Source organism: Pseudorca crassidens, chromosome 4 (assembly GCF_039906515.1).
Source record: "Pseudorca crassidens isolate mPseCra1 chromosome 4, mPseCra1.hap1, whole genome shotgun sequence".
NCBI classification, from domain to species: Eukaryota; Metazoa; Chordata; class Mammalia; order Artiodactyla; family Delphinidae; genus Pseudorca; species Pseudorca crassidens.
The window spans coordinates 76190756-76206137 of record NC_090299.1 but is presented as its reverse complement, the minus strand read 5'-3'; the positions used below and the strand labels follow the sequence as shown (position 1 = coordinate 76206137).

The following is a 15382-nucleotide window of genomic DNA, read 5'->3' as shown; positions in this document are numbered from 1 at the left end:
GCAGTTCACACTCTCCCCAGCAATGTTTGGATGTCATTTCCCTGCATCCTCACCAGCAATGAATATTACCACTCTTTTTAGTTTTTGTTAATGATGGGTACAAGTATCATCTCATTAATGCTTTAATTTCCTTGACTACATTCAGAATATTTTTATATTTGAATTTTCTTTTATATGAATTACCTGTTCATAGCCTTAGTCATTTTTCTATTCGGTTGATTCTTGTTATTATCAGTTTGTGGCTTTTTGTACATTAGAGATACTGACCCTTTATCATGTATTACAAATATTTCTTCCTAGCCAACCATTCTTTTATTTGTTTACAGTGGCTGAGGAGCTTAAAATTTTAACAGTTGTGTATTCTATTTCATCATAGAATTCTGAAATTTCACCAAAAAGGCACAGCAAATATGTTCTAAGCTGCATAAATGATCTGCAATTCAATGAATGCTTGAGGTTTATCAACCTGTAGCAATCAGACTAATGCATCCTGTTTCTGTAGTCATTGGCACCTTTTTCTTAGTTATTGCTTGTTGCAGCTAAAACACAACCACAGAGGGCTGAGGTGAATTCCTGGGTCTCCCTCTGATTCTTCACCTAGTTGAGGCTCTATGGTGAGCAGTGACTTCTAGGCAGTTTTTTCCACCCTACAAACTTCCAGCCCATTGCACATCTGTAGAATTGTATTAGAAATCACTTTTCTCAGCTCAGCCTGCATCTTTTTTTCTCAAACCAAAAATGTATTTATCAACCCACTCCCCTTACATAAGTAAGGCAGTAGTTTGCCATATAAAAATTTGCCACGTAAAAATTCTTTGCACTTCTGTATGTTTTCTACATGATATAAAACTTTTTACAATATGTTAATTAAGATATGAGTTCTGTTGAATATAAGCATTCATTTTCCAATCAAATACTTAACAAGAACAGTTTCTTGGCACACAGTGGGTCGGGTTAATTGGTACAGAATGCTCTTTACTGAGAGCTACATGAGCTGAGGAGCAACAGCTCAGTTGCTAAGATTCACTATTTCAACACGGTAGTGTTTTTCTGCTTTGGTCACATACAAAACCCTTAAAGAATTCTGAAATTCAATATATAAAGACCAGAGATATATTACTTTAGCCACTGAATCAAATTAATACTTAAAACCATTATTTAAAAAAAAAGAGAGAAATACCAAAACCATTATTTAAAACCGTTTTTAAATAAATGTTTCAAGATCTGCACTAGTATAAACCATTTCTTCCAGTTTGCAACTTGGAAACTGAAGGAAAAAGATGCCTATTGAGTTTATCTGTTTTGTCTTTATAACATTCATATGAGAAAAACACTGAGATACCTGGTTTTCTCTCACTAATAGTGGCAATATGGGGAAGTGTCAGGGAAAAAAAGAAAAGCAAACAGGCGAAAACCAGGCATTCCAAATAAGTAATGCTAGGTATTTTTTAGAGTAGGAGTTGGCCTAGATTCCACATGGTTTGCCGAGTGCCAATCCTGGTGTCATGAAGCAGAAAAAATAAAGGGTGGGTTTGATGCTGAGATAACAGCTTAGTAACAGCATGTGGTGGCAGTGGGCTCACAAGTAGGAGAAGCAACTCTGATGTAAAGTGTCAAAAAATTAGATACTATGATCTAACTCAAGATTTGCTTAATTATAAAAGAAAATGAAAACTACCTATTTGAGACTGTAAATCCTTTTTTCTAATTACAAAGGTAATATCAATAAACATCAACCTAACTCTTGAAGGCTGGGATGGAATAAACAAACATTGCTTCATGTATTCTTCGATATATATTTTTAAACCCATCATTATCACAAGCCTTAAAATATTTATACTGTGACTCAGCAATTCCACTTCTAGAAATTTATGCTAAATGTATATGTATGGAGGGGTTACAGGTAAATTTTATTCTTCTGTGAATTTTTATACATTTTCCAAAGTTTACATAATGAGCACAGTTTACCTTTTTAGATGAGGGGGGGAAGTAGGACAGTATTCTCTAGTGGCCTCAAGCCAAGGAAACCCAGTTTCTTCTTTCTTCATCTTTCTGAATCTCATCATGACATGCACAGGGATAGCAAGTTTTGTCATAAGAGAACAACGACAGCAGCTCGTATTGGACAGGCGTTTTTGTTCTCAGGTCTTTAGTAAATCATGTGATGAACCCTTAGCCCTCAGAATAGAGTAATGGTATTGGCTTTGGACTCAAACTGTTATTTTCCATTGATGAAGCTGTTGCAGGAAGAGTCCCAAGAGTTGAGCTCTTACACAAGGTCCCAAGTATCAAACCCAGGACTCGGTGACAGTTTATCAAAATGGCATATGGCAAACAAGACCCAACATTGAGAAGCAGAATTTACAAGGGCATGCGTTAACGATGGTAGCCAGTGGCAGGAAAGTGTGAGTCTGTATTCCCCAAACATGCAGAAAAATACATTAATTCAAAATATACAAGCTTAGAGGGAAACTGACAGGACGAAGTAAAAAAAAGAATGTATATTTTACATAAGTATTCAGGAAAGGGTAATATGGAAATTGCTGGGTTTAATCCAGTTAGAAAGTCTGATGCATACCCTGTGCAATTCTAGGAATGTTGACCACTTCCAAGCTGATGATCCAGTGCAGAAAACTCAGACTATATCCCCCACCCCCGCCTTTTTTTTTTTGCAGGTTAAAAGGGGTCATTATGGAGTTCAAAGAACAGAACTCTTGCCTGGCGACCGAGACAACCTGGCCATTCAGACCCGGGGTGGCCCAGAAAAGCATGAAGTAACTGGCTGGGTGCTGGTGAGTACCAAGAGCTAGCAAGGATTTCACTCTTAGGAATAGACAGAGCAAACCAAAGGTGCCTGATGTACTACCAGGCTCAAAGTATTCGTCTGCCCTTCCACATCTCTTTAGAACAGCCTTACCACGAGCTGCTGTTTCTCTTTCAAAGGAAACTTAAAAAAAAAAAAAAAAAAAAAAACAGCTGGGCTTTATTAGGATGTTTTGGAAATCACCAAAAAATAAGTGAGAACCAACTTTTTTTTTCCCCTAAGAGTTCAAAGCAAAATCCTCAAAGGGAACTAATGACCCAAGCATTATTTTAATCAATTATTGATTATTTTACTTGACCTCTGATAGCCATGGACACGCATGGATAGTACTTAGATCACATACCCTACACCAACGTCTCCCTCAAATGAGGATATGTGCACCTAGCCTGTTTTTAACCTATGCAACGTGACCTAAAGTTGTCCATGACAGCTTTACCTCATAGTAGGAATCCTCCTGGCAGACCAAATTCGATAGCTATATAATTACTCCTAACACAAGACTTGCACTGTTTCTAGCAGTAGAAATACTTTGCTATGAAACGCCTGGTCATGTTAGGAAACTTATGAAATAATGACCTAATTGAAGTCACAAGAAAAAAGTTCACTGCCATAGAGAAACTAAAGATCCTTTTTCTTTCACAGGTATCTCCTCTTAGTAAGGAAGATGCCGGAGAATATGAGTGCCATGCATCCAATTCCCAAGGACAGGCTTCGGCATCAGCAAAAATTACAGTGGTTGATGCCTTACATGAAATACCAGTGAAAAAAGGTAGGTAATAAATCTCATAACCATTTAAAAATGACTAGTGCTTTTGTTTAATAAAGCACAGAACCAAGTATGAAAGTATCAGACATAGCTCTTAATGAAATTCTGTGATGTTAGGAATCCACAAGGGAAGGACATTAAGTATGTAATCAAAATGTAGAGTGCATGGCTCCAAAAGAACATTCAGTGGTTGATGGAATGCTATTATTATGACTCAGATGCTTTCACTTTATCTTACACATAAGAGTCAAACCTGATTGGAATGGTTTATATTTCCCATAACTTTCTATCTATCGTCACAGCATTTTCCTTGGTGTTGTGACTATTATATTAAATTCCCATTTAAAAGGAAATGATTGTAGACAATTCTGGTCCTTCACTTTGAGCTTTTATAAGAAAAAACCCAGAAAGAGTATATTGGCAAGTACTCAATTCTGTTCTGCCTCTATCCACTTCACTGTCAAAAGCTTCCTCTTAAGCATCCATCCTGGCGGTATGAGAGTAATGCTACTTTACATTTATATAGATCTATTAGACTGATGTCTGACTTGGTTTTTCCTTAAGCCAAAAATAACGAAATTTACTGTCAGCATTTGTCAAAACCATTCCACTGTGTGGATCACTCAGCTGCGGTACGAAAGGAAGAAATATCAAGTAAAGATGTGTTTGGTCAGATTCTCTTCAGCCAAGATGTGTAAAGTCAAGTGATGAAACAGAGCAGTAGCTAAGAGTCATGTGTTTGAGTCTCAGCTCTGCCACTAATTATTCCGTTTTAAATTCTGAATGAGAACTGGATGACAAAGGAAAGTTCCTTGGCCTCTCTGGATCTCACCTTGCTCATCTGTGAAACATGCTTCTCCCAGTTCTATAGTAAGGTCTGTCACTTATAGATAGACAAGTACAACAAAATCACCTTCCACATCTAAAACCATGTGGCTCAAATTCCACCATATCATTTATAGTTACTCACACATCCTTTATCCCCACATTTTAACATCTTCATTTATTTGGAAACAAACACTAAACTACCTCAAAATTAGAAAGTCAACCATGTCCATATATGTAACTTATTTTTATCTTTTCTTTTTAAACAGGTGAAGGTGCTGAGCTGTAAACCTGCAGAATATATTAATCTGCATAGCTAAAAGTAGTCATGGGTAACTACAACCCCTGTTCTTGCCTAATAACCAGTTTCTTTTCATCCAGTCCACTAACACTTTAGTTATATTCACTGGTTTTACACCATGAAATACAAAATAAAGATAACACATCAAGACTGTCTACAAAAATTTGTCTATTTACAGAAGAAAAGCATGCATATTAAACAAAACAAATAAAATGCTTTTTCTCCTAGTGCAAGTACATTTTTGTTGTTTTAAAAATTTTTTAAAAGCTATATCATAGAAACAAACAAGACACAAAGATTTTTAAAAGAGCTAAACACTCATCATTCGAGGTGCAATACTCATAGACATGAGTTCCTGAAACAACAGTTTGCATGCATAAGGCATTCGCACCAAAGAGATCTGGGGGAGAGAAAAAAAAAAGGTAATTAGCAAAGCTGTATTGAAGGGACCCCCACTTCCCTACCCCAGAAAAAGCTAAAGACTTGGTACTGGAGGTGATGAACAAATGAGGCTGATAACACTCATCCTACCTTGGCCTTTGGGGCTCTTCTCCTAAAAGGCTTTGGTATTCTGCCCTTTCTGCCAGATATAATTTATATTCACCCTTCTCAATTAAAAGGTTTAACAAAACTCATTGTTTAAAATTCCTTGTACAAGGTCTTATTTCCAAAAGATGAACAGCTTAGCTTAGAGAAATTACCACACTGAAACTTAATTAGTTTTTAGAAAAACAGAATTGTTACCTTTTTCCTCATTTAAAACTAGGACTCTTATCTTATAGAAGCATGCTATCAAAATTGTGAAAATGCCAATCTGTTCCACCACACTAAATCTGCCTGGATGATTAGGCCAACGTGGTTATATCCTAAACAGATATCAACTGTCAGTAAGGTATGTACATACCTGGGTTTTATTTCGGCAGCCCCTGCATTCATACGTATGGGTCCTAGTGTTAGCGATCGCCATTATTCCACAAAGATTGCAAACATGAACCTGATATGGATCTGATGCCTCAAACAGTCTTTCCCTTAAAAACTGGGCTGCTCCGTGGGCAATCTGACAATCTCGTTCCATTTCTCCAAAACGCAGGCCACCATCACTGTCATGGAAAAGAACAACAGACTATTTTGTACTGATTTTCTATTATCATAAAGAATATTAGAAAGAAAGAGAACTAGACTCCGATTTTTCTACTCTTGCATTCTCTCTATATGGTGGGGAGGGTGAGAAGTCTACCAACTATTTGGTGTGCATTAGAAGGTCCCCAGAGTAAACACATAAGATTCTCAAGTATAGCATATACTTTTCCAAATAAAATACAATGAAGTACAAAATAAAATCTCATCAGACTATTTAACTTACTAGAATTCACCTCTATACTAAAAAATGAATAATAAAAAAGTCAATCTAAATAAAGCAGCTTCTCCATGAATGAGACTCCCAGGCAATAAAACCTAAAATGATAAATGCATGTTGCCAAAAGTGATGGAAAGAACAGGTGACTAATCACAGGTTTCCCCAGCATGTAAGTGAAATGCATTGTTCTGATGGCCAGGCAAGTGGATGATGGCTTCCTTAACATTCTTAATGTACAAAATACATAAGATCAATGAGCTTCTAATGATATTACCAAAAACAAAACATTTGGTCAGCTTTGGAGGATTCTAGGCAACTACCGCGTCATTTTGAAAATTGGTAAATGAAAGAATTAAGCATTTATTTTGCCTTTTAGTATATGAACCATGTCACCAGGTTAGCAGCTGAGGAAACAACATTTCTCTCTATGAAAGTATTCCAGCTAATAAATGAAGAAATGATAAATTAGAATCTCATCAGTTTGCAAACCTTTAAATAATTAAAGGGTTTTTTTTTGTTTTTTGTTTTGCAGTACGCGGGCCTCTCACTGTTGTGGCCTCTCCTGTTGCAGAGCACAGGCTCTGGATGCGCAGGCTCAGCGGCCATGGCTCACGGGCCCAGCCGCTCTGCGGCATGTGGGATCTTCCCGGACCAGGGCACGAACCCGTGTCCCCTGCATCGGCAGGCGGACTCTCAACCACTGCGCCACCAGGGAAGCCCAATAATTAAAGGTTTTACGTAATGATCATTAATAGCTGCTAAAGTCATAAAAGAGACAACCAGATATTGAAAGTATACAGCACTGCCTTTGAAGTATTACTGTGAAAGAACACAAGGCTTCACCTTATCAAGGCTTCACCTTGAGGCTCTAGATCCGATTAGCTATTTCACCTCATCAAGTCTCTAGATCCGATTAGCTATTTACAAGAAAAATAGGAACACAGAGCCCAGGAATGCAATCAACAAAAATCCAGACTGTGAGAGGGAATTCCTTGGCAGTCCAGTGGTTAGGACTCAGCGCTTTCACTGCTGAGTGAAAATATTTTCCAAATGACCAAATATGATACTATAAAATTACATAAGTATAAAAGATACAAAGTGTAAGCCCAATGGATTTTAATATAATAAACATAAAAGATTCACTTAAGTGGTTTCAAATTCTACATCACAAGTAACCTTTAAGAAAGGACAACTTGGACTTCCCTGGTGGCACAGTAGTTAAGAATCCACCTGCCAATGCAGGGGACACGAGTTCGAACCCTGGTCTGGGAAGATCCCACATGCCGCGGACCAACTAAACCTGTGCGCCACAACTACTGAGCTCGCTTGCCTAGAGCCCGTGCTACACAATAAAGAGAAGCCACCGCAACGAGAAGCCCGCACACCACAACAAAGAGTAGTCCCCGCTCGGAGCAACTAGAGAAAGCCTGCACGAAGCGACGAAGACCCAACGCAGCCAAAAGTAAATAAATTTATTTTTAAAAAAAGGACAACTTGTTTTGGTGTAGCATCAAAAAAAAAATCCACAATCACCTGAAAATTATTAAAATATTCTTCCCTTTCCAACCACAAATCTGTGTGAGGTCAGATTTTCCTCATATAGCAATACTTAATTATAAAAAATAAAATCCTGCAATGGGATGAATGCAGAAGCAGACACAATAATCCAGCTGTCTTCTCACAAACCAGTTCATTTAAAAAGATTTGCAAAAAGGTAAACCAATGTCACTCATCACTAAATTTACTTGGAAAATATTTAAGGAGCCTGCCTACTGCAACTAAGACCCAGTGCAACAACAAAAAAAGATACAACTCCCAGACAAAAGCCTTTGGGGTCCTGGAATCAAGAAATTTGAGAACCATTCCTTTATATAAAAATGATGATGATGCAGCTCTCTTACCGAGATCTACCCTCCATGGGCTGCCTATTAAGGATCTGAATAGGTCCCCGAGCACGAGAATGAATCTTATCATCCACCATGTGTTTCAAACGCTGGTAGTAAGTGGGGCCAATAAAAATTTGTGATGTGATTTTTCGACCAGTGAATCCATTGTATAGGACCTGAAACAGACAGATTTTGAAGCAGACTTAAAAGTGTTAAACAAGCTCAAAGAATATATGTGCATATACTGTATAATTCCATTTCTATAAAAATCAAAACAGAAAACTATAGTGTAAAGAGAGTAGTCACGGAGGGGGGGTATGATGGTAGTGACTGGAAGGGGACACAAGGGGGGCATCTAAGCATAAAAGGGTTCTGGTAATTTTCAAGATCTGGGTGCCAGTCACACAGCTGTGTTCACTTTGTGAAAATTCATCAACCTGTAAATTTACGATTTTGTATGTAATTTGAAGTATGTGGTATACTTTAATGAGAAATTTAATTTTTTAAAAAATGAAATCACACACATACAAAAAAGAATACTCATAACAAATTACCAATGTAAGAGCAAACATACCTCATTTCCTCTGAGATGGTAACCATAATCAGATAAAAGATTAGAAATCTTCTGTACATTAACAGCATCATTGAATGGAGTGGCATCACCAATTTCACCCTTGTTAGCTGATACCTTTAAAAAGAAAAGTCATCTCTAAAAGCCTGCCTCCTTCTGTCACCCTTTAGAAGTCTATGTCAATATAAATATATTAAAAAAAAAATCCTTTCTGGAAAGGAAGATTTTGAACTTAAGATTAAGGATTAACTTAAATATCTATGTTATGGAAAGCTGTAATATAGTAAAGTTCATTTTATTAGCATTTTACATAAAATATAACAAACTAATTTACCTAAAAAATAAAAGCAACTCAATTATAAGCCTTCAAGTAGGAAACTCTGTGAGGCCAGATACAAAAAGAATGAGACTCCCAAGTACTTCCTACAACTCAAGGAAAATGACATTTTAATGCCCTAAAACCAAGCCATCCATGTGTTAAGCTGTAGCCTCTCTGCCTTAATAAGATACTCAAAAATAGAAAAACCTCCACTGAAAGATGCATGCATAGCTAATAGTATAGCTATAAAACCATTAGGTTCACACTGAACTAACCACCATTTATAGAAAAGAACCAGTCAAAAGAATAACCATATATACAAGTAAAGACTGGATGTAGTAAATTTTGCAAAACTTCTGAGTCATAACTTTGCAAAGTTTGGCAAAAAACAGACATAATCAAACCAATTTAAAAGCAGGAAAGTTAAATGTCATATTGGCTTTTTCCAAAGTACCCTGGCTCAAATGAAAGAAATGACCTAACATTTCAGAAGAAACATCAATTTGGAACCTATATTTTTAAAGAAAATCTCTTACCTTCCCTTGAAGACATTCGATCAAGTGACCAATAGTCATACGAGAGGGAATGGCATGGGGATTTATGATGATATCGGGGGTGATACCTTCGCAGGTGAAAGGCATATCCTATAAAGGAATTTTTTTTAAAGACACTTAAAAAAACTTAAATCTCTTAGCTAGAGAACTAGAACTAGCTCCCGCTCATCTAAACTTTTCTATGTCCTAAATTCTGTTCAACGTAGTGTGTTCACCTACTTATTCAACACTAAAATTAGGGCTTCCCTGGTGGCGCAGTGGTTAAGAATCCGCCTGTCAATGCAGGGGACACGGGTTCGAGCCCTGGTCCGGGAAGATCCCACATGCCGTGGAGCAACTAAGCCCATGCACCACAACTACTGAGCCTGCACTCTAGAGCCCATGAGCCACAATTACTGAGCCCACGAGCCACAACTACTGAAGCCTGTGTGCCTAGAGCCCATGCACCACAACGAAGAGCAGCCCCCGCTCACCACAACTAGAGAAAGCCCACACACAGCAATGAAGACCCAATGCAGCCATAAATAAATAAATAAATAAAATCTAAAAAAAAAAAAAAAACCACTAAAATTAAAAGTCAAGCCTTTACTGCCTCTGGGCTCTCAAGTTAAAGAACATTTTGATTTAATAAAATGTTCAACAAAACTTTGGGTTAGAGGTGATAAAAGATACCTACCTCTTGTCTATACTGAATACCACAAGTACCCTTTTGACCATGTCGACTAGCAAATTTGTCTCCAATCTGTGGAATTCTAACAGAGCGTACCTGAATTCACACAAAAAATAGGTTAGTTAAGTCATTCTGATTTACTTTCTATAAATAGCAATATGACAAAGCTATACTCACCCTTATTTTACAAAATTTATATCCTTCTTGGTTGAGAGTTACCATAACCTGATCCACAATGCCCGTCTCACTAGTCCTGAGAAAAGTGCTACAGTCTCTCTTAGTATAGCGTCTATTAGTGCCCTCCAATTCATCTTCATTTTCAGGCAACGTGACTGTTTTGCCTATAATAACATCATCTCCTGATACACGAACCCCAGGAGCTATCAAACCATCGTCATCCAGCTTGTCATAAATAGCATGCCTCATACCTGAGAAGAAAGAGAATTTTCTGAAATGGTAATACCATAAAGAAAAGTATTTAAAATGTCCCATAATCCCCCTCCCCAAAAGATTAAAAACCAAATATATAAATCAGTTCCAAGTCAGAGAGAAGTTCATAGGAATCTCTAACATGTGTAGTAATGTGCCCTTATTCCAAATACTACAAACTATTCTGAACTCGGTAGAAAAGCATTGGGCTGATTCAGACTCTCCATTTGCTAAGTGACTTTGGATAAGTGTGTTGCCATCTTCTGATCTCTATATTGCATAAGGAAGAGTATCTATGTCCTCTACATATGAACTCCAACAGAAAGTTTGAATTTAATCTTCTATAATCTTAACTCCACTGAACATCAATTCACTACCACAGAGAACCACCCACAGGAAATGGAGTAATAGGAAGATACCTAAGGAAAAAAAAAACATTTTACTTCATGCAATACTATTAAAAGCCAAAACTGGGCTTCCCTGGTGGCACAGTGATTGAGAGTCCACCTGCCGATGCAGGGGACACAGGTTCGTGCCCCGGTCCGGGAAGATGCCACATGCTGCAGAGCGGCTAGGCCCGTGAGCCATGGCCGCTAAGCCTGCGCGTCCGGAGCCTGTGCTCCGCAACGGGAGAGGCCACAACAGTGAGAGGCCTGCGTACCGCAAAAAAAAAAAAAAAAAAAAAAAAAAAAAAAAAAAAGCCAAAACTATAGGAGAGATAACCCTTTTCCCTGGGATATCCTATCCATCCCACTTTATACAGCTTTTAAGTGACTGTAAAAATAATAACTAGAAAATAAGTTTTGAGTTTTCCAGAAGAAACAGAAAGTTCTAGGCGTCCTCTCATTAGTTATTTGTTAAATACATACAAATAGTGTGGCTAGACAAACACTATGGTCACACCACAATGTGAAGAGGAGAGGAAGTTCCCATGCAAATAGATAAACTGAGGGACAGGACACAGTACAAGTGAGAATGGGGCTGAGGTGTGTCCCATGAAATTACATGACCTCTCTGATATCCTAAATCCCCTCCTCAATGCAAGACTTAGCGGAATGGAAGGACTATAGCAAGCCCACTCCTAGGTGCAAAGACTTCTGGCAAATATACCTATTTCCTTAATATAAGCTCTAAGAATAATAAGAAAACATACTCCCACATGGCAAAAAGAAAGGGGGGCGGGCAAAACCCAAAAAATTAATCAGGAAAACCATGGTAAGCTAACTTTGAATTCCATAATTTCAATGTCAGTATTGCTTACCCTGGCAAGTTTCACGTGTAGGCTTCTCAAAAACTTCTTCTTGATCAAACCCTTTTTTAGACTCCTGTTCTTTGTATGATCGATAGAAAACAGACCTAAAAACACATGGTTCTAAAGTTAACTTTTATTTTCCTTTAATAATAGGGCTTAGAACATACCAATAAATTTTACTTAATTGATATGTGGTAATTTAAACCATGGCAATTTAAACCATGAATCTGGGACAAGAGTTAACTGTATTAAGGGTCAAAGTTAAGTCATAAGAGCTGTACAGGCCACACATGTAGCATTTGACCCATAACCTTAACACAGCTGGAATTATATGTGAGACCAGGAAGGACTAATGTCACTGAGTCCAACCTCCTACCCAAAATAAGAATCCCTCCCATAATAACCCTCAGAGATGGTCACCCAGGATCTGTCCCAATATTTCTAGTGAGAAGTTTATGATATTAAGCTATAACGTCCACCTCTGGTCTTAGTGCCTATCCTCTGAAAACTATACAGAAAAAAATCCATCCTCTCTTCTTAACTCCCAGTTTTTTAACCAACTTTCACATACCATGGATTTGAGATTAATGTTTGACAATAAAATAAACTGAAGAATAGAAGATTGAAAAATAAAATATACTATAATTTTAATAGTAGTTATTGGGTTGCCCAAAAAGTTCATTCGGGTTTTTCCATAACATCTTACAAAAAAACCCAAACGAACTTTTTAGCTAACCCAATATTCACGGGTCCTGAAACTCTAGGTTTATTTTTACTTTAGATATTTCTATATTATCTAAACACAAACATTTATTTGCTTACAAATAAAGGGGGGCTCAAAATATTAGCAACTGAAAATCCTCAGATACAAGAAGCAGTGTCTTCAGTTGTTCGTGACCATCACCCAAGCCTTCTGCTTTCTGGAGTAGGGCACTGATTTTACTACACTAACCCCTATATAGGAAACCATATAACAACATGTGCCTGGCAGATATCCACAACGTTTCATGAATGGAGGCAGAAGATTAAATATCCTAACAGAAAAATTTCTCTGCTGTCAGATCAAAATTTCTTCTGGACTGACATTTAAAACCCCCAAAAGTTTGGAAACACACAATTCGCACCTATTTTTAAAGAACTTTTTAAAAATAAAATATTAATATTTCCACCATATATGTATTTTGACAACTTTTATAAATAGCTGACCTGAAAAAGCCTCGGTCTACAGCTGAACGATTCATGATAACAGAGTCTTCTTGATTATATCCAGTGTATGATGCAATGGCCACAATTGAGTTGATACCTGCAGTGCATTTAAGAGAAAGCATTAAAGCACCATATGAGAAACAAAGAAAAATTACCCCTTTCTTTTAAATCAATTTTATTTAATCATATTTGCCTCAAATGTTTTCACCATGGTAACTGTCAAAGTCTCCTCCTCCTGGAATAGCAATCTGTGAGACAACTACTCTGATGGCTAAATGTTTGATATAAGCAAGTTTTTAATATAAACAATCTTATTTAGTTGCTGCTGCCAAAAATATTTTTGATGAGACCATAAAGATTTAAAGTATCAAGTATTGATAAACAAAATTGATAAACCTTTAGCTACACTCATGAAGAAAAAAAGGGAGAGGGCTCAAATCAACAAAATCAGAAATGAAATAGAAGTTACAACTGACACCACAGAAATACAAAGGATCATAAGAGACTACAAACCACTATATGCCAATAAAATGGACAACCTAGAAGAAATGGACAAATTCTTGGAAAAGTACAATCTCCTAAGACTGAACCAGGAAGGAACAGAAAATATGAACAGACCAATCACAAGTACTGAAATTGAAACTGTGATTTAAAAACTTCCAACAAAAGTCCAGGACCAGATGGCTTCACAGGCAAATTCTATCAAACATTGAGAGAATTAACACCTATCCTTCTAAAACTATTCCAAAAAATTGCAGAGGAAGGAACATTCCTAAACTCATTCTATGAGGCCATCATCACCCTGATACCAAAACCAGACAAAGATACCACAAAAAAAAGGATCACACACCATGATCAAATGGTATTTATCCCAGGGATACAAGGATTTTTCAGTATCTGCAAATCAGTGTGATACACCACATTAACAAACTGAAGATAAAAACCATATGGTCAACTCGATAAATGCAGAAAAAGCTTTTGACAAAATTCAACACCCATTTATGACAAAAAATCTCCAGAAAGTGGGCATAGAGGGAACCTACCTCAACATAATAAAGGTCATATATGACAAACCCACAGCTCGCATCGTACTCAACAGTAAAAAGCTGAAAGCATTTCCTCTAAGATCAGGAACAAGACAAGGATGTCCACTCTCACCACTTTCACTCAACATAGTTCTGGAAGTCCTAGCCATTGGTACTCAGAAAAGAGAAAGAAAGAAAAGGAATCCAAATCGGAAAAGAAGTAAAGCTGTCACTGTTTGCAGATGACATGATACTATACACAGAAATTCCTGAAGATGCTACCAGAAAACTTACTAGAGCTCATGAATGAATTCAGTATAGCTGCAGGATACAAAATTAATACACAGAAATCTCTTGCTTTTCTATACACTAACAACAAAAGATCAGAAAGAGAAATTAAGGAAACAATCCCAATAACGATCACATCAAAAAGAATAAAATACCTAGGAATAAGCCTACCTAAGGAGGCAAAAGACCTGTAGTTTGAAAACTATATGACACTGATGAAAGAAATCAAAAATGACACAAACAGATGGAAAGATATACCAAGTTCTTAGATTGGAAGAATCAATACTGTCAAAATGATTATACCACCCAAGGCAATCTACAGATTCAATGCAATCCCTATCAAATTACCAATGGCATTTTTCACAGAACTAGAACGAAAAATTTTTAAATTTGTAATGGAAATTCAAAAGACCCCAAAGCAATCCTGAGAGAGAAAAATAGAGCTGGAAGAATCAGGCTCCCTGGCTTCAGACTATACTACAAAGCTACAGTCATAAAAACAGTATGGTACTGGCACAAAAACAGAAATATAGATTAATGGAACAGGATAGAAAGCCCAGAAATAAACCCACACACTTATGGTCAATTAATCTAGGAAGGAGGCAAGAATATACAGTGGAGAAAAGACAGTCTCTTCAATAAGTGGTGCTGGGAAAACTGGACAGCTATATGTAAAACAATGAAATCAGAACATTCTCTAACACCATACACAAAAGTAAACTCAAAATGGATTAAAGACCTAAACGTAAGACTGGACACTATAAAACTCTTAGAGGAAAACATAGGCAGACACTCTGACATAAATCGAAGCAATATCTTTTTGGATCCACCTCCTAGAATAATGGAAATAAAAACAAATAAATGGGATCTAATTAAACTTAAAAGCTTTTGCACAGAAAAGGAAACCATAAGCAAAATGAAAATACAATCCACAGAATGGGAGAAAATGTTTGCAAACCAAGTGACTGACAAGGGATAAATTTCCAAAATATACAAACAGCTCATGCAGCTCAACATCAAAAAAGAAACAACCCAATCAAAAAATGGGCAGAAGATCTAAACAGACATTTCTCCAAAGAGGACATACAGATGGCCAACAAACACATGAA

The 15382-nt window shown here is 37.0% G+C and overlaps 2 protein-coding genes across 3 annotated transcripts in view; one reads left to right on the top strand and one right to left on the bottom strand.

Annotated features, from left to right (window-relative positions):
* Nucleotides 1-4943, top strand: part of IGFBP7 (insulin like growth factor binding protein 7) — a 74537-nt gene extending 69594 nt beyond the window's left edge. The window contains exons 3-5 of the mRNA XM_067736129.1: nt 2676-2792; nt 3467-3593; nt 4685-4943. Of these exons, the coding sequence (XP_067592230.1) occupies nt 2676-2792; nt 3467-3593; nt 4685-4704 (264 nt within the window). The 3' untranslated portion in view covers nt 4705-4943. The remainder of the gene's footprint in view (nt 1-2675; nt 2793-3466; nt 3594-4684) is intronic.
* The window catches only part of POLR2B (RNA polymerase II subunit B), a 46151-nt gene continuing 35633 nt past the window's right edge, over nt 4865-15382 (bottom strand). For both annotated transcript variants that reach the window (XM_067736105.1, XM_067736106.1), the window contains 9 exons: nt 12961-13057; nt 11764-11858; nt 10251-10501; nt 10080-10169; nt 9386-9493; nt 8534-8647; nt 7975-8135; nt 5621-5816; nt 4865-5116 (listed from right to left, as the gene is read on the bottom strand). In XM_067736105.1, coding sequence (XP_067592206.1) covers nt 5027-5116; nt 5621-5816; nt 7975-8135; nt 8534-8647; nt 9386-9493; nt 10080-10169; nt 10251-10501; nt 11764-11858; nt 12961-13057 — 1202 coding nt within the window. In that variant the 3' untranslated portion in view covers nt 4865-5026. The remainder of the gene's footprint in view (nt 5117-5620; nt 5817-7974; nt 8136-8533; nt 8648-9385; nt 9494-10079; nt 10170-10250; nt 10502-11763; nt 11859-12960; nt 13058-15382) is intronic.